Raw genomic sequence first — 19,492 nt, 5'->3', positions numbered from 1 at the left:
GGTAGAGCCACGTGTCGTAACACATCTGAAATGTAACGTCCACTGTTCAAAGTGTCATCAATGTGAACAAGAGGTGACAGAGATGTGTAACCAATGGCACCCCATACCATCACACTGGGTGATACGCCAGTATGGCAATGACGAATACACGCTTCCAACGTGCGTTCACCACGATGTCGCCAAACACGGATGCGACCATCATGACCCTGTAAACAGAACCTGGATTCATCCGAAAAAATGACGTTTTGCCATTCGTGCACCCAGGTTCGTCGTTGAGTACACCATTGCAGGTTCAAGGTCACCTGCAAGGTCCTGTCTGTGATGCAGCATCAAGGGTAACCCCAGCCATGGTCTCCGAGCTGATAGTCCATGCTGCTGCAAACGTCATTGAACTGTTTGTGCAGATGGTTGTTGTCTTGCAAACGTCCCCATCTGTTGACTCGGGGATCGAGACGTGGCTGCACGATCCGTTACAGCCATGCGGATAAGATGCCTGTCATCTCGACTGCTAGTGATACGAGGCCGTTGGAATCCAGCACGGCGTTCCGTATTACCCTCCTGAACCCACCGATTCCATATTCTGCTAACAGCCATTGGATCTCGACCAACGCGAGCAGCAATGTCGCGATACGATAAACCACAATCGCTACAGGCTACAATCTGACCTTTATCAAAGTCGGAAATGTGATGGTACGCATTTCTCCTCCTTACATGAGGCATCACAACAACGTTTCACCAGGCAACGCCAGTCAACTGCTGTTTTTGTATAAGAAATCGGTTGGAAACTTTCCTCATGTCAGCACGTTGTAGGTGTCGCCATCATGTGTGAATGCTGTGAAAGGCTAATCATTTGCATATCACAGCATCTTCTTCCTATCGGTTAAATTTCGCATCTGTAGCACGTCATCTTCGTGGTGTAGCAATTTTAATGGCCAGTAGTGTATATATGTAGTTATGAGCACTCCAATTACTTCATCTCCCTTACCCATGGCAAAATATTCTTACTCAAGGTGGAGGTAACCAATGGGAGTAACTGATTAAGCCATTATTCTGTGCTCTTATTGTTCCTGCCACCAGTGCTTAATTTCTAACATTTTAGGTGCCACTATGCACCTCTTCAATTATACAACCCCCTCCCTATCAGCCATAAAAGTCAGAAGTTTGATTTTTGAAACACTTGTGATAAAACTTGCAAATGAGAAGTATGGGTTGTTTTTTTACAAAATACTGTTCTGAAATTCTGGTTAGCACAAACTCCCCTTCGCGGTGTTATGTCATATGAGTTCGGCAAAGACACTGACCTACCAATGCAATCCTGTAATCCATATAAGACCTAGTGCTAAGGTTGCTGATGTACTGATCACAACTTCAGGATGAAGCTCAACTTGTCTTGGACATAATGTACATACTCTATCTTGCCCCATGACATTGCCCATCGCACCTCATTGGTCATCCATTGTCATGTTCACTGATACTGGTGCAGCGGCAAATTATAGTTATGGTGCGATTTAATAGACACACAAAATTCTAAATCTCTGGTGCCAACTTGTTCCTGTGAATTAAATAAATACACAAAAACTCCCTGGAAGGTGCCAGAACACAGTTAAGGCACATTTCTGCTGAAATTAAACCCCAAGTGTCACACTTTCAGAGAATGACTGCTCACATAAAAAATCTGGATACATACTTTGTTTTATTTCAGAGTATGGTCTGCAAAGAGAGGACCTAGCCATTCATCCATTTGGTTGGTCCCATCCAAATGCTATGGCCTGGAAACACACTTGCCTATGCCTCTAGTTTTAATCTGTACTATTTCCTCTTTCTTACATTATTTGTAGCATTATCACAAGTGTAACTATTTTCAAAATGTGTGCAACACAGTGTTAGACAATACACGGTGGGGGTACTTTCCCTAATATGTGATTGCCATGAAGAATTTCCAATTGATAGAAATCAGTGTGCTATGCTGAACATTCAACAGAAATTGGAACATCGGGCATGCCAAGCATTGCCTTTGGAGCTTGAAATAAAGTTTGTTGGATTACCACAGTTCACAATCAATATGTTTTATCAGCCAGTTTTGCTCAATTTAACAGGAGCATTGTCAGAAATTCTGGAATTTACAGTTGAAAAATAGTTGGCCGATTATATCAGCAATGTAATCTGGCAACTACTTTGAACTGTCAATGCCAAGGTTTCTGGTGGTGTCCTTGTTAAACTGAGTAAAACTCACTGAAACAAAAATACTGATCATGACCTGTGGCTGTCCTACAAACTTAATTTATGTGATAAAGTCACCGGCACTGGCACAGATATGATGATAACGTCTGTGTGCAAAATATTACTGGATGCATGACAACAACCTTAAACAAGAGTAAAATGTGAATCTTATAGTATCAGGTTATAGCATTAATAGTAGACCCCTGAAACCTGTTATATTGTTTAAATATCAAGGAATAATATTATGAAGTGATGATAACTGTGTAAAAACAGGGGTACAAATGCAAAACATACATGGGATGGGAGGTTTATGGGAAACTGCAGTGCCCCTCATAAGGGAACTGTGCACAAGATGCCAGTGCAACAATTCTAGACTACTACTACTACTACTACTACTACTACTACTACAGTTTTGGGGGTCCTTGTGAAGTGGGACAGATGGAAGATTCTGAAGGACTCAAGAAACATGCTCCTATCACTGACAGGTTGGTATATTGAGTATAAATCTGATACATGGGGAACTTAAATGGCTACTGTTAGAAGGAGAACAGCAATGTTCTTGTGAAGCACTGTTAGCTACATTTGTTATTTGTGGTAAACTTAGCAATCATTCCATTGTCTCAATTGTATGTCTTGTGCAGAAACCATGACTAGATAAGATTACAACACTACAGAGCAATAATTCCATGTTTCCATAAGTGAGCAGAATAGGAGAGGGAATGGGAATGATGGAGGTCAACTTTCCTTTGTACGTGATGTCTGCAAGTATTTTAATTGTTTCTTTATATGGGGTCACATAAAGGTAAACCACATAAAGTCACTGGTTTTATTCACCAGAAAAAATTACAACAATATGAGCATCTCAAAAGGATGCAAGGAGGAAGGTCTCCAACATGCATAATGGACTAGATACCAAATGGAAGAAGAAAACAGGGGTGACCACCTGATACTTGAGTTCAGAGTGATTCAGTTGTTATTAAGGGAGGAATAGAGAAGAGTGGAGAAAAAAGAGTTGTTAGCACTCTGCCATCACAGGTGCTGGTAAAATGTGTATAGATTGTAATCCAAAAACAATAATTAAAAAAAAACTTGTCTATGAAACACCAGTGACTAATAAAAGCAATTCCTGAAACACTGATGCCCATGATCTTATGCAAATGGCACCACAGCAGGACTGAAAGTGGCGAAGGAAATTTGAACAACAAATGCAGCTTTCTACAGGTTGTCTAAATAATACCTTAAAATATTTTTCTCCTTAGGTCACTTCCAACATCAGAATTATAACAAAATACAAAACATCCTTGGATATCACAGACTGCATTACAGTTAATTGAAAGAAGCAGTCTGAAGAACATTGTGTTCCATACAACCTAAGATCAAGACAGATATAAGAACCTGTGCAAAGAAATACAACAGAATTGTAGGAGAGAGAGAGATCACATTTCATTAACAGTGTCTATGATCTTTTCAAGAAACTCAATAGTATCACCCGTGAATTTAATCCTTGTACAAGGGTTGTAAATGACGAGAATGGCAGTCCTGTCAGAGACTAGGAAGACATTGTTGCGAGATGGAAACAGCACTGTGAAAAGTTGTATTCTGGAATTAACAAGAGCATAGACAATCAAGCACTTGGGCAACTTCATTGGAACCTACAATCTTACACAACGAAATAAAGAATGCAATTCAACATCTGAAGAATTATAAATCTCCTGCTCTAGACAGTATACCTGGTGAGATGATCAAAGAAATGGGGCAGGAAGGTGTTGATTTGTTGCATTCGCAGGGCAAAAGAATAGGGAAACTGGGAAGTAGCCAGAATACTGGTTGAAGTCTTTCTTCATCCCCCCTGCACAAGAAAGGGTCCATCTACTGCTCTCATATCCCATGCAAGCAAAATTTTTGCTCTACATCTTGAACAAATGTGTGAAGTCATACATTCAGTCTCACATATCCATAGAGAAAGCAGGTTCTGCTAAGAAAAAAGGACTTGGGAACAGATCTCCAAAATCAGACAGTTCAGAAATCATGGCAGTTCTGTATTTCCCTTTTCATCTGCTTTCTTGACAATAGGAAAGTCTTTGACTGTTTTGTCAGGGAAAAGTTGTGTCACATGCTTGCAGTGTTTAGTGTCTCGCCACATGTGGTAGCACTTGTTAGAACTCTATATAATAATCACCTCGTAGCTGTGAAAACAAGTGGTAGCACATCTGATTTGTTCAATTTATCAACAGGTATCAGACACAGTTGTCCCGTTTCCCTAACTGCACAACATTTATAATCGGGGAACTCTTGCTGGCTGGGCTTAAGGTATGTCAATTGATGGAAGAACTTTTAACAACCTCCAATTTGCTGATGGCTCTGTGCTTTTAGCCAGCAGCGAAGATGAACTTGCTGAGCTACTAAGACAATTAGCTTATCCTATGAATTAGATGTCAGTTTTAGCAAGTCCAAACTCACGATAATTTACCAAGCATAACATGTTGATTAAAGGATTTGGAAGGCACACATTTTTTCATCTATCCTAGATTAACAATCTGTGACATGGGTAGTTGTAAATATAAGAAGATGAATCGTGTTAGAGTGAGTGCCTATGAAGCAGCTTACAAAGCTCTGGCAGAGAAGAGAAATACAAACACTATGAAGACTGGGCTTGTTGAAGTACTCATGTTTTCCATCTCCTATTGCGGTTGTAAAATATGGACCCTTAAGGCCAGAGACAAGGAGCATACTAATGCATTTGAGCTTCGGCACCGGTGCAGGATGCCATGCACAAAATTGACCAGATAAATAACTAATGCATCAATTATTGAAGAACTCAATATAACAAGGCCTTTTCTTCTCAAATCAACCAAAAAATTCCCACTTCATTGGCCATATTGTGGGAAGAGATGGGGAAAATGTAGAGAAAATAATCATGGAAGGAAATATCATGGGAATGAGGCTGAGGGGAGAGCGAGCAGTTGGGTACACCAAATCGGGAGGATTAGTCTACCTCATCAGTAGGCTGTAAGACAAGTTGGTAACTATTCAGGGTGGAGACGCTCGGTTGACTCCCTGGGTCGTGATGCTTGGCAATATGTACAATGCCTTTTGATGATCTGCTTCTCCAACATCAAGAAAACACCCTGTGTGCACGGTGTTTCAAAATGAATATATGGGTTTTAAGGCTTCATAGCATTTATTACATTAACTTACAGTTTTTCTTACAAGTATCAATTTGAGCAGCGTTCCTCACACTTTGTGTCAATAGGCAAGTTCTTCCCAAATCTTGATAAGTATGTCTGGAGTAATTGTTGCAACAATGTTATTTCTAAAGTTCGGTAGATCAGCTGGTAGTGAAAGCACATACACATGATCCTTTATGAACCCCAAACGGTAAAAACTTGCAGATCAAGTGTGAACACAAAGGACATGCTTAATGACCTCTGTCGTCCAGTCCCTTGTGGCCATCCAGTAGTTTGGTATAACATTGTTTAACTAATCACTTACTGAGTTATGCCAATATGGCACATCATCTTGTTGTGAAATGAAAGTTCTGTGGATCAGCTCCTTCCAACTGAGAAAAGAACCATAGTTCTAGTGCATTAAGATAAGAAACACCAGTTAGAGTTGCTTCACTGAAAAAGAAAATCCCATAAACCTTCTACCAGGATATGGTACAAAAAACATTCAATTTAGGAAAGTCTTGTTGCAGCTGTACCACCTTGTGGGGATCTGCTGATCCCCAAATGTGCATATTACACGCATTCACATTTCCACTTAGCAGAAATGTCAATTCGTCACTAAAGATGACCTGATCCAGGAAAATCTCAATCATAGTGCATCAACATTTTGCTTGCAGAGCTGGCATGTAAACCATAATCTGTAGGTTTTAGAGCTTGTAACAAATGCAAACGATAAGGATGATGCTGTTAACATCTTGTTAAAAGACTCTACACAGACATCAGTGGAACTGCTAATTCATGACAAGCCTTCTGAACAGATTTCTTGGGGCTATGTATATAAGACTGACCTATTCATCACGTTTTTCAATCACTCTTGGTTGTTCCATATTCTCCCCTTTGTGCAGAGGTACACAAACCAAACTGTTTGAGATACTCTTTCATTATATGTATTATTTAGAATTGAAAGTTAAATGTAATAAATAACCTGTGCATCCTTTTGAAACATCCTGTATTCTTGCATTTATTGTATGCAATTTATGGTGTCCACTTCTGCATTCAAGCTTTTAGAATAATAAAATGACTTGCATGAAGAAACTGACTACATACCTATTTTTAAATTTTTGTTTCAAAAGGGTGTAGTGCATACCTTTAAAACAACCACTATGCTCTCTGCTGATCCCCAAATGTGCATATTACATGTGTTCACATTTCCACTTAGCAGAAATGTCAATTCGTCACTAAAGATGACCTGATGTGAAAAACATTTATACATAGAATACTTACCAAAGAATATCATCACTGCCACTGCTACCATGAGCCAAAGCCAGCATTTCCAAGCTCTTCGACTATATTCTTGTAGTCTTTCAGATTCAGCTTTCAATCTAGTTATATTTTTATCTGTTTGTGTAGATGATTTGCTTAATACCTGTGAATTATAAAAATAGAAAAAAATGACATGTTTTATTACAATGATACTCTGTAATTTCTCATGCCATACAATATTTTAATGAATTAATATTAACCTCATTATCCTTGTTAATAATGCTACTGGCAACCTGGGATTGTTGTTTCAAATTTCGAGCCAAGCTGATCATGTCTTCGGCAATTTTCTCCTGCATTGAATGATGTAATTTTAACAAATCGCCCAAATCTTTTCCAGATGTTTTTGGCTTTCTCTGTCTGATGTCACTATCTGTTCCTGCACATTATTTTCTCTTCATAAAGACACAAAATTATGAGTTATATCTCCATATAAACAATGTGTAAGTGGAAGATCTTACCTTTTTCTGTTTGTAAAAGCTGTTCTCGCAATTCTTTATTATATTTAGAGGTAGTCTTTTGATGTATTTCTTTAATTATTGTTTCTGATGCTGTTGCTGTGCCATGTGGGAGTAACTGTGCAGCGACTACTTTTTCCACGGGATTATTCTAAAAAAGACAAGACGATTTTAGATACGTACAAGATTATCAGAAATTGGATAAAGTCTTCTAAGGCTTATACATCCGCAAGCTTTTGCTAAAGTATTCCTTGGTCATTGTCAAGTGGTGTGGTGGCCGTGTGTTTGCTGCCCTCATAATTATGTAAGCCATTTGCCATTTAACATTGGCAATCACAATACAAACAGTGGTGCTAAAAGAGTTAAAATAGATGGTGGAATCTAAAAAGCAAAATGGTAATGATGCTGCTAACAAAGAAAGAGATAGTGAATCTTCAGGGACTGAGAACTGTGAGAAGGTAGGAATGAGAGTAACAAGGGGTTTGAAATTATAATGGGAAATTGTGTTGCATTATCACTTTTACAAAGACTAAATTATAGCTGTCTGTATATGACAAAATCTCAGTTACATGTACAATGTGTTCAGAAGTTCATGAACTTAAGGTGGAAAGCATGGAATGTGTGCAATTGATAACACATTTATAGTTGAAGTTTCTGATAAAAATGCCAAAAAACTGAATGATGATCATGCAAAGTGCAAATCACATATGAAATGTGTAAAGTCACATGTAGCAAAGACAAGCAAAGTATACAACAATATATGAGTGGAAGTGAAATGTGGGGAAAGAACTGTCAAGAAAAAATAATCATAATTACTTTGTAGTTCAGATCTGCATATGCAATAGCTAAATGGAAATTATCATTCAAATCATATCCCGTAATAATCTAACTACAATAGTTTAATGGCTTATTAGCTGTCGATGTGCTTCATTCTGAACATGCATGTTGACATATTCTTAAGCTGGTGTGAGAAGAAATGAGGAAGAATCTTGCTCACTTCCTTATAGAATTGGGTACAAATTTTTGTAGAAAAATTTCCTATAAAACCTGTTTATTAGTATATAAACATCTGTCCTTTGAAGCAGTTCCTTAGAATAATTTTTTTGATGTTGAATTGGAGAACAGAGTAGGTGAAGGCATTTTGAGTACACTGTTAGTAGCTCTTGAAGAGCATAACATTAAATACAATGTACTAAACCATCTTCTACTTATTGTAGCAGATGGTGCATTAACAATGCTTGCAGCTTACAAAGATATAGCTGTTCTACTGTGTAATCATTTTCATAAGGGCTTAATTGTTGTGCACTGGACGAATTTCAAAATGGAAGTAGCTGCGCATGATGTTATAAGTGATGTGGCAGATGTGTACCATATACAGACTTTCTTAGATTCCTTATATTCTGTGTTTTCTCAAAGTCCCAAAAATCAGACTGCTATAGAGTGTTTCACAAGAATTATTTAATGCTGTCCTAGCTCTTCTTGAAAGTAACTGTTCTCTTGTCCACCTATTTGAAAAACTGAGTCATGATGGTTCTCGGTCAACACATGAGCGATCTAAATTTGAATGGTTGCTGTAATACCTCACAAAGGGGTTGCTTATAATGGAACTAGCTGTGCTCTCGAACAGGTTCGGGCGACTTTTGGTGACCTGTGGGCCCGATTCACATATTTACGAGGTTCGATCAAAAAGTAACAGGAATTTTTTAATTTTGCGGGCTTTATACATCTGGTTTTTCATTTTTTTTATCTTGTTGGTACACATGTTCCTGATGTGTGTCAGCATTTTCAGCTGTTTTGAATATTTAGTTTACTGTTGACAGTCGTAAAGGTTATACGTGTTTTCAAGTGTGTGGCAAATTTTTGCTTTTGAGAAAGATGAATCAAAGAATTTGCATTAAATTTTGCTTGAAAAATGGAATAAAGTGCAGCACCACTTTTGAAAAGTTGAGTGTGATCTTGGGGAATCTACTATGAGTAAGACAGGAGTTTATAAGTAGAGTAAATGTTTCAAAGAGGATTGTGAACAAGCGTCCAACATGGACACCCAAGAACATCAAGGACAATGTGGAAGAAGTAAAGAAAATGGTTCTGGAAAATCACCATCAGAGAAGTTGTTCATGATGCCGGCATATCCTTTGTCTCTGCCATTAAACGTGTGACAGCAAAGTTTGTTCCAAAATTGGTGAAATTGACCAAAAAACTGCATTGTATAAACACTACTCAGAAATTGTTGAATGAAGTCAATAACAATCCGGAACTTCCAAAGAATGTTATAACAGGACAGAACATGGGTACAAGGGTATGACACTAACACAAGGGCACATCATCCCAATGGAAACTGCCTTAAGAGCCAAGACAGAAAAAAATTTGGAATGTTCGCTCAGATGTGAAGGTTTCTCTTACTGTTTTCTTTGATTACAATGGAACAGTGCACATCACGAGTCCCTGTCTTATGATCATATGCTCAATAAGGAATACTACCTGGAAGTTATCTGCAGTTTGCGTGAACCAGTCCGAAGAAAATGATCAGAATTGTGGCAAAACCACTCAAGGAAACTACATAACGATAATGCTTCTGCCCACACCTCAAGGCTTGTTTGTGAGAGCTTTTGGCAAAAACCAAAACCATTACATTGTGCTAGCCAACGTACTCACCAGACATGCTCCCCTGCGACTTTTTCTATTCCTGAGGCTGAAGAGAAGCATGAAAGTGTGTCATTTTGTCACCAGTGATGAGATAAAAACCGAATTGCTGAATGAGTTGAACACAGTAATGAACAGTGAGTTCCAGAAGTGCTTCTAAGATTGTAAAAGGTGATTACTTTGAGGGGAAACAAGTTGATGCTGACAAATGAAGACAGATTCTTTAAGATATCTTTTTGATAACACCTCATATAGTGTGTGAACAGATTCTTTAAGATATCTTTTTGATAACACCTCATATAGTGTGTGAACAGTAAGTTGACAGATTTCAGAATGGAGGAGCATGGAGCAGAGGAAACAAGCTGGCACCCACAGAGACTGATGTGGGGTGATCACCCGAGTGGAAAACAAGCCATGCCTGGCCCCTCCAGTGCTGGCACCATAAACTGCGCTTAATGTTTCCACAAAAGAAAAAGTCATGTACAGAAGTAAAACTTCATTTAAATAAAGTTCACAAACAAAATTGAAATCATCATACATATTGACAAGTTTAATAAACTTCTTAACAGCAGCAATTTCATGCACTTATGGCAAGGAAAGTAAACAGTATTAAATACAGTGAAGTGCAATGAAGTAAAACAGCAGACAACAATGGCTACTTCGCACAGCACCGCCAGGCAGGTAATGTAGGTTGCAGCCAAAAACGAACAGCTATCAGCCAAAGCCATCCGATTTTTACTGACTTATACTGCTTCAGGACTAGGGAGGGGTCTGCCACCTGTAAGTTCATAAGCTCTCATCTCATCTCATCTCATCTCGACGCGACAGCATCACTCCTAGAACATGAAGTCAAAACCAAAGCGTCAGAGACTTTAATGTTTATGCACTACTCTACTGGTATTAATGTTAAAACTCATGTTTTTGGGAAAAAGTTCATCCGTGGACTGGCAAGAAGTTCAGCAAGAGTTATTGATTTTTATGAAAAACAGAAATTCTTTAGTACTTAAGGCACAATAAGAAACAGATGCAGCTACAAAAACTCTTGAAACAAATGACTCGCTTTGAATTAAGATAACAGTAGAAGGGTTAGAGGAAAAGTGCGTATTAAATATAATTGTAATTAGCTGCATATATTTGATAACCTGAAATAAGAACTAGTTGATTTTAGCTTGTGGGAGGGGGAGGGGGGGGGGGGGGTAGGGAGGTAGGCAGTTGAGGTGGACAATACTGAACTACATTTACATGTGGCTAAATATCCAGATTTGAAGAGAAAAATGCAGCTGTTCATTTACAACATCATGTCATACACTTGAAGCGTTATAAAACAAAGTTTGTAGTAAAATGTATTATAATTTGGTTTTGTTTGTGTGTGGGAAAGGGGTACGTGATGATCAATGAGTTATATCATTTTAATTGTTACTTCATTACTATTACACTTTAAGGTACTCAAAACAGAAAAGTTGAATGTGGGACTCCTAGCGTGAAGTATCACTTGACTGCTCTGTCATTCTATCTGACTGTTTCTTGCCCCAAGCAGAGTTGCAAGAAAAGAGTGTCTGGGGAAAGTGCATTATGACAAAAATCATCTGTTTCTATCCCCAAGTGAAGTCCCAAGACAACAGTCTCTGGAAAAAGTGCATCATGGCAGAAATGGAAATGCTTACATGCTTTTCTCATTAACAGTTTACATCTCTTATGAAGCAGCCAAAGGCAGGCAAATATTTATCATTGATCAAAGCACCTTACAGTGTTTAAATTAGCATGTTCAAAACAGAGACAAATAAACTCCTAATCTTAATTTATTTTTAAAAATCAGCTCTCTCCCTCTCTCTCTCTGCCCCCCCCCCCTTTCCTTCCTGTATGGAACTTATGGTCATTTGATGGAGACATTTGTTATTTTTGAGAGCAAATACAGTCCCATGTTGTGTGACATAAGCAGTTTCTGTCAAATGGTTTGACTAAACATGTATAGAAGACAGGAGGTATGCAGAGAAAGAAGAAAATCTGCTATTGACGGGGCCACCCAACACTGTTTTAACAAAGATTATAGAATATACACGGACTACTATAATATCACTTGCTCAAACTGATTATTTGTGGGAAATACCCTAATGTATGGTAAGCCGTCAAATTATATTTGCAGTTGTGAAGAAGACAGCACCTGAGAAGGGCAGAGATTTTCACTTTGCTTTCAGTCTTACATCACAAACAAATATCCATTGACTGTCGACAGAGATATGTTGAACAGTAAAAGAAAATGAATGCACTAATAGCAGGCCACCAAATGTACACACTTAAAACATTGGCAGTTGATCTGCTTTCTGCTAAACTACTAATAGCCTACCAGTAAAATAAATTCTAAAGGTCAAATGAGTTTTGTACGAAGCCACCCACATCTTCTGTTGTTGAAATGGAGGCACACACGGGCTGTTTTGATCCTCTAACAGTGTTTTAAATTTGCATGCACGTGCACACACATTCTCTCTGTCTCTCCAATAGGTGAATGGTTAGCGTCGCTGCCTTTAGTGCAGATGGACCCAGGTTCTGTTCCAAGTACCACCTCAGATATTTCTGAGGTAAGGAGGTCTGGAAAGGGTGCACTCAGCTTTGTAAGGACAAATGAGAAGCTGCTTGAATAAAGAAGCAGAAACATCACCATGATTTTATTGGAGGTGGTATGCACTTGCTTTCCTCTGACCTTTGAAGTGACATTACTACGCTAGGACCCAGGAGGCAGTCAAATGAAAATGTGACAGATTTTTTTTTTTTTTTTTTTTTTTTTTTTTTTTTTTTTTTTTTTTTTTTTTTTTTTTTTGGGGGGGGGGGGGGGATGTATGACTCGTGCTCTGAGATTTCCTTACAAATTTAATTATGGATATCGACAGTTCATCTTTCCCAGGAATCAAGAATCTCAACAATTTTTGCCTGTTAGGTGAGTAGTTGTGAGAATGTTTTAATTGCACTTTTGAAGTTGGATAACAAATGACAAAAGAATTATAATCAACAATTTTTGGATTTTTTTTCCCTTCACTTGTACTGTGAAATCTTGCTTCCTGCCAAATTTCATGACTCTGGATCAGCTGGAAGTACTCTACAGGTTTTGATGAGTTTGCAAGTATCAAAACGTGTGACATAACTAGTCGTATTTTTTAATAGCATTGACTTAGAATCTGCAATTTCTTACACCACCACGAGACAGTAGACCTTCATTTCAACTTGTTGTTCCTGAGAAAAAGGAGTCTTAACAGATGGATGGACAGACAGTTGGACGACAAATGACCTTTTCTTTCTTTTTCTGTATGATATGCGTAATTACACATTAATAATGTTCAGATTTTTCCTTTGGTTGTACTGTGAACTTTGCTTCTTGCCAAATTTCATGACTGTAGGTCAACAGGAAGTAGCCTATAGTTTTTGATGAATGAGTTTTTGACTATCAAAATATCTGACATAAATGCCCGTATCTTTTGACTGAATAAACTCAGAAGCTTCAATTTTGTGCGCCGCCCAGGGACTGTAGACTTCAGTGTGTGCCACAAATTTGAACTTGATGCGTCTACCCATTACTGAGAAAAATGGTTTTCAACATTCAGACAAACAGACCAGCAACAAACTGATCCTATAATGGTTACATTTTTAAGGATTAACACATGGAACCTTAAAAATAAATAAATTATTTATTATTTCAAAAGTAATTGCCATAACTGTTAATACATTTATCCAATGTGAGACAAGACAGTGATAAAATGTTTGTGGTTGTTTACGGAACCATGATTGTACCCATCCGCGCAGATCTTAGTCTGAAGCAAATTGACAGTGACAAATGTCTTTCATCAGGGGCCCAAAACTACGGGAATCGCGTGGGGAGAGATTGGGATTGTGTAGAGGATGTGTAAGTGCTTTCCAGTGGAACCTCTGCAGTGTAGTCAAAACAACCTTGGCAACAAGTGGATGAATATAAAAGGAGATAAACAGCTACTTTGGAGAGAGGGGAGAAGAAAAAAAAAAAAAAAAAAAAAGGCCACTACTACCCCTCTCAAAATACCAAACCAAAATTTGTTAAATACAAATATTTCATCTAAATGAAATGTATATCCCTAAGTCCAAATATTCTGATAAACTGTAGGCATAGTTAGTGAAGTATTCTTTGGCTTTGTTTTTGAATATTTGAGTTTTTTCAGTGCCCTGCCTGATGTCCACTGGAAATCTGCTAAAAGATTTTTGCAGCAGAATATAAAGCTCCAGTTGGCACCATATATAATGATACATAGTCTATTTGTGAATAACTGTTACTTCTAGACTTTTAGCTGTGAATTCCACAGTTTACAGCAAATTCACTCTTTCTGTTAACGACAATACTATTAGGGAATGCTTATATTAGCACACAGGTGTAAGAACCCTATCTCTCTGACAAGGCTTCTGTGAGATATTTGGTTATTAACAATACAAAATATTCATACTGCATATTCCTGTAAAATATATACCAAGGGTCTCACTGAAGTCTTCACTGACCGTAATTATCCTCCCATCCTTGTACAAAAACAAATCTCCTGTGCCTTATCTTCCCAGTCTCCCACCACCTCCCACAGTCCGGCCACAGAGGAGCATTCCCCTCGTAACTCAGTACCATCCGGGACTGCTGCGACTGAATTACATTCTCCGCCAGGGTTTCGACTACCTCTCATCGTGCCCTGAAATGAGAAATGTCCTACCCACTATCCTTCCCACCCCTCCTACCGTGGTATTCCGCCATCCACCGAACCTACACAATATACCCGTCCATCTTTACACAATCACTGCTCCCAATCCCTTACCTCAAGGCTCATACCCCTGTAATAGACCTAAATGCAATACCTGTCCCATACATCCTCCTACCACCACCTACTCCAGTCCGGTCACTAACATTACCTATCACATCAAAGGCAGGGCTACCTGTGAAACCAGTCATGTGATCTACAAGCTAAGCTGCATCCACTGTGCTGCATTCTATGTAGGCATGACAACCAACAAGCTGTCTGTCCACATGAATGGCCACTGACATTATAACTGTGGCCAAAAAACAAGTGTATCTGAACAAGCTGCCAAACATGATATCCCTCATCTCAATGACTGCTTCACAGCAGCCTGTGCCATATGGATCATTCCCACCAACACCAGCTTTTCTGAATTGCACAGGTGGGAACTTTCCCTGCAATACATTCTACATTCCCACCTTCGTTAGCCACTGTCCTCACCCATCCAGCCCCCTCCCTGTTCCCATTCCAGCACTACACAGCCATCATTTCACCACCACACCCAGTCTTTTAATTTCTTTTATTTTTATTTCTCTCCTTTTCCACTACTTACCCCCTCCTCCTCCATACCTTCTCTCCTGCCCTCCATCTAAACTGCAACACTTCACTGTCGGCCACTCCCACCGTACTATCCCTCCCCCTCCCCGCCCCAGCCTCCTCCTGACCCCCACCCAGTCGCCACTCCCATGATGCGCTGGTGCTGCTGCTCGCAGTGTAGTTTCAGCTCTCTGAGACTGCAGATGTGTGTGCAAGTTGCGCTTGAGTGTGTGTGTGTGTGTGTGTGTGTGTGTGCGCGCGTGTGTGTGTACTGCTGACAAAGGCCTTAATGGCTGAGAGCTATGATTGTGTGAATCTTTTTATTGTGCCTATCACAGCTCAGCATCTCTGCTATATGGTGAGTAGCAACTTTCCTTCTCTCATATTGTCTTTCACATTAGCTGCATTGACCCAGAGGACTAGGTAGAACTAAGCTTTTTAGCTAATGTGCGGGTGCCACCTTAGTTAATTATTCATCTGGATACCTACTTTATACATGGATCCTCACCCAATGTGTGTCAATTGATTTCTACTTCTGGTATTATTAAGTCATTTTTAACCCAACTGTTTGTAATACATTGATGTAACTATTGAGCATGTGTTAAATATATAGAAAGAAATTTGTGGTAGGACTAAGCTACAGTGTTGTATTTTCTTCTAAATGAGCTGTTTTAACTGAAGCAACTCTGTTTACAGCAGCTGTACATCAAGAAACATGGTAATTTATAAATTTCTGAATACAACTACGCAAAATGATACAATGCTAAACAAATGAAATTACACTTTCAAAAATTGTACAATACTGATTTTTCTCTTCAGTCTTAAAACACCCCATCTCTCAAGGAGAATATAACAGCTACTACTATTTGGAAAAGTAACATGCAGAGTTTAAATTGAAAAATATTCTTACCAGTTTATTGGTTTCTGCTATGCCCTTTAAGAACACAACTCTTCTGACGTATTCGGCCATGGTGTCCTTATTTGGTTTGCTGTAGAAATGCAGATTTACATACTGAATATTACTTTCTGTTATGTAGGAGGATACTGCTCATACACGATTACTGAAGGTGAAAAATTCAGACTGAGCACATCATGGAAAAAAAAAAAAAGAGAGGCTGAATACACTCAACAATTCAAATGATTATGACAGTGAATGGCATAAAAATTAACCAGTCTCCAGATTTCAGAACAACACAGACCTTATTTAAAACCCTAAAGACTGGGTAAGAAGAAAGGTTATATCATATTCAATAAATAATTGAAACATACTAACAATAAAGGAAAATGGACTTGGTGTGAAACAAAGGTTGAGACTAGAATTATTGTCATAATAATTATTTAAAGTGAAAGGCAGTGACCTTGTTAAGTGTAAATCTCAGTTAGTTATTATGTGAGAGGCAGTGACTCCGTCAGATATAAACCTAATTAAATAAAGAGTTACAAACAAATAAATAAGGAGTCTTACTGTAGAGGGGTTGTAGACATTGGGAAATATACCAAGACTAAAAAAAACCAAATAGTGTGACGGAAGAATGAAAATATATGAATTAGTGAGCATACAGTCCAATGGTGATAACAAGGCATGGTGATGAGTGAAGAGGACACCTCGAATTCAAACAAATGTAGAAGAGACTGTAGATAAGTTACATGAAAAGTTGTGAACCAACAAAGTTCCACTATGTTATTATGCCATGGCAGTATCAATCAGCACAACATATGCTCTTTTATGAGTGATAAGTGCAAGATATTGGACTCCTTTGCTTTCAAAGATGGAGACACAAAAACAAAATGCAACAATTCACTTATTTCCATAAAATCAGAACTGGTTATATACAAGCGTCATTGTAAAAGTCGTGGCAGCCATTTTTTGTCTTGAAAATCCTAATGAGTTAAAAAATTCTGAAATATGCAATTGGAAGTTATTTCATATGTAAACATCACATTTAGAGAGATGAATGAACACACACAGTGCCATAAAGATATAGCATGAGAAAAAAGAAAAAAATGAGTTTGTCGAAGAAAACGTGTTTTACTGTCAATTGCAACAGTACAGAATAGTACATTGTAAACCACGCACATTCCGTGACATCAGGAGCCTCCCTAAGTATCCACAGTATGTGACGTGACACCAGATGGCAGTCCTTTCCAGGAGAATGAAGCATGAAGAGAGACCACAGTGTGAGTTGAGCAGCCATCCATGATTGATGTTACTCAATTTGAACAGTGCACTTACGTAAAGATTTCAGTTTACCGTGGAAGTAATGCATGACAATGCCATGAGCAGCTTGTGGAAACAACATGAGAGCCCATAAGGTAGTGAGTGTGCCGAATTCGCTCCTGTGATGGGTATACGAAGTTCTGGAGCATCCAACATATTCGCCAGACTTATCAACTAACGATTTTGATATCTTACCAAAACTGAAAGAGCCACTGCATGAAACAGAGTTTTGAACATGTGAAGACATTGCCACAGCAGTGATGTGTGGGATCTGATAATTCACTAGTGGTGAGGCCACGGGTATTCGACATCTTCCACAGTGTTGGCAATGTGTGATGGATTTGTTGGGAGGTTATTTCAAGGAACTCTAAGATGCCACAGGTTCATGTTGCTGCCCTGTACTACTGTGTATTTTTGCAACTGACAGCAAAACACCAGTGAAACAACAAAATTTGTTTAATTTTTTTTCTCATGCTATATCTTTATGGCAGTCTGTGTGTTCATCCATCTCCCAACATGTAATGTTTACATATGAACTAATCTTCCATTTGCATATTTCAGAATTTTTTAAATCGTTACCATTTTTGAGATAAAAATAGTTGTTATGACTTTTGTAATGACCCTCATATTAACACCGGGGTCCACAGAATGAGGAATGTTTACTCTTGTGATACATAAGTCAGTGTGTGACAATGCACACCCTCAAATGGTGGTGAACATGTAATATGATCCAGAAGATAAGTTTATTTGGCTGCTAATTAAGGAACTACAGAATTAAATGAATGGTTCATAATTTTCGTAAATTGGAACAATGATAGCGGCAGCTGTGATGGGACGGTATTTTTCACAGGATTAAACTTATGTATTAATTATGACTAAATCTATGGATAGATTTTATGCCATTTATGAATAAGACAAAGAAGATATACCTATACATTTTTGCATTCCTCTATTGTGAAATAGTTCATTTGAGGATTATGAAAAGTAGTGTGGTGACTAACAGCTAGTAGTAGGAGTTCTGGTTGTAAACTGTTGTCTAACTTCCACTGTACATTCAAAGAACCAGCCTTCAATGACGAGTTCTGGACAGAAAAGGCCATAAGCAGATCCACCACATATACAGCATTATGCAACAATATTGTTAAGATTGAACTGTTTGTCATTGAATTTAGCTGGTTTGGAGTGGTATTAGAACTGTTCTTGAATTGTCTTATATGTTGCTAAATATTAAACCTGTCTATAAAACAACAATTTAGTGCAATTTAGTGATGAGTGTACTCTGATTTCTTATGTTAAAATATGTGTTGCTCCATTTACAAAAGATATATTCTATTACTAATGAAGTGAAGTAAGGCAGAGTAGCTGCTGACGAACTAATGTTTTCATGTACAGTAAATGAGCTAAAGAAGAAATGAATTGCTGGCAACATGGTCTCAACAATATCTCAGAAGATAATATCATGATGGTCGGCAGAAGCATTTACAAAAATGAAACTAAAGTACCCTCCAGATAATACTAAAGTGCGCGTCATTTATGACGGCAGCCAAGTTTAGGTTCGTTATGCGCATCTGAAGTCACAAAACACAGTCAGCCAATGAACAGAGAACAACGTTGCCAGAGCTCGACTGCAGTGCAGAGCACGGACGAGTGTCTTCAGTTTTAGAAACGTTCAGTCATAAATAAAGTAATTGAATAAAAGCAATGTCTTGATAGCGGACTTTCTATAAAAGAAAGTTTGGAAAAAGAATTCTTTATACCAATTGCTTCATATTCTATTAATTAATTAAATCAAACAAGCAATAAGTCTCCTATCAGGCGATAGCAAGGAAATTCATTCTCACTAACCGCTTTTTTGCAATAAAGAACAGCGGTAATTGTTTATTTCCTGTTGTACTTTGATAAAACGTGAGTAATTCATAGTCATACCAACAGTATTTGTCGGTATTTTGCGTGAGTCTTTAAAGTCCTCCAGTAATTCAGTAAATCGATGAGCTGCGTTAGCATAATGGTTAAGGTGTTTGGCTGATAGGTAAAGGGTTCTGAGTTCAAACCTTGTTCGGTGCTTAATGTTTTCTCCATTTAAAAACAATATCCAAGTGTCATACTTCATGAATTTTATTCGTTTGAATGTAATTT

The 19,492-nt window shown here is 38.2% G+C and overlaps 1 protein-coding gene across 3 annotated transcripts in view; it reads right to left on the bottom strand.

Moving 5' to 3' along the window:
- LOC124794996 (vesicle transport protein USE1) overlaps positions 1–19,492 on the bottom strand; it is a 126,909-nt gene that overhangs the window by 857 nt on the left and 106,560 nt on the right. For all 3 annotated transcript variants that reach the window (XM_047258751.1, XM_047258749.1, XM_047258750.1), the window contains exons 4-7: positions 16,049–16,127; positions 7,169–7,316; positions 6,911–7,086; positions 6,672–6,813 (exon numbers count right to left, since the gene is read on the bottom strand). In XM_047258751.1, coding sequence (XP_047114707.1) covers positions 6,672–6,813; positions 6,911–7,086; positions 7,169–7,316; positions 16,049–16,127 — 545 coding nt within the window. The remainder of the gene's footprint in view (positions 1–6,671; positions 6,814–6,910; positions 7,087–7,168; positions 7,317–16,048; positions 16,128–19,492) is intronic.

This window comes from Schistocerca piceifrons, chromosome 4, assembly GCF_021461385.2.
Source record: "Schistocerca piceifrons isolate TAMUIC-IGC-003096 chromosome 4, iqSchPice1.1, whole genome shotgun sequence".
Taxonomy (NCBI): Eukaryota; Metazoa; Arthropoda; class Insecta; order Orthoptera; family Acrididae; genus Schistocerca; species Schistocerca piceifrons.
Note: the sequence above shows the minus strand (reverse complement) of the source record. Positions and strands in the feature narration are given on the sequence as shown.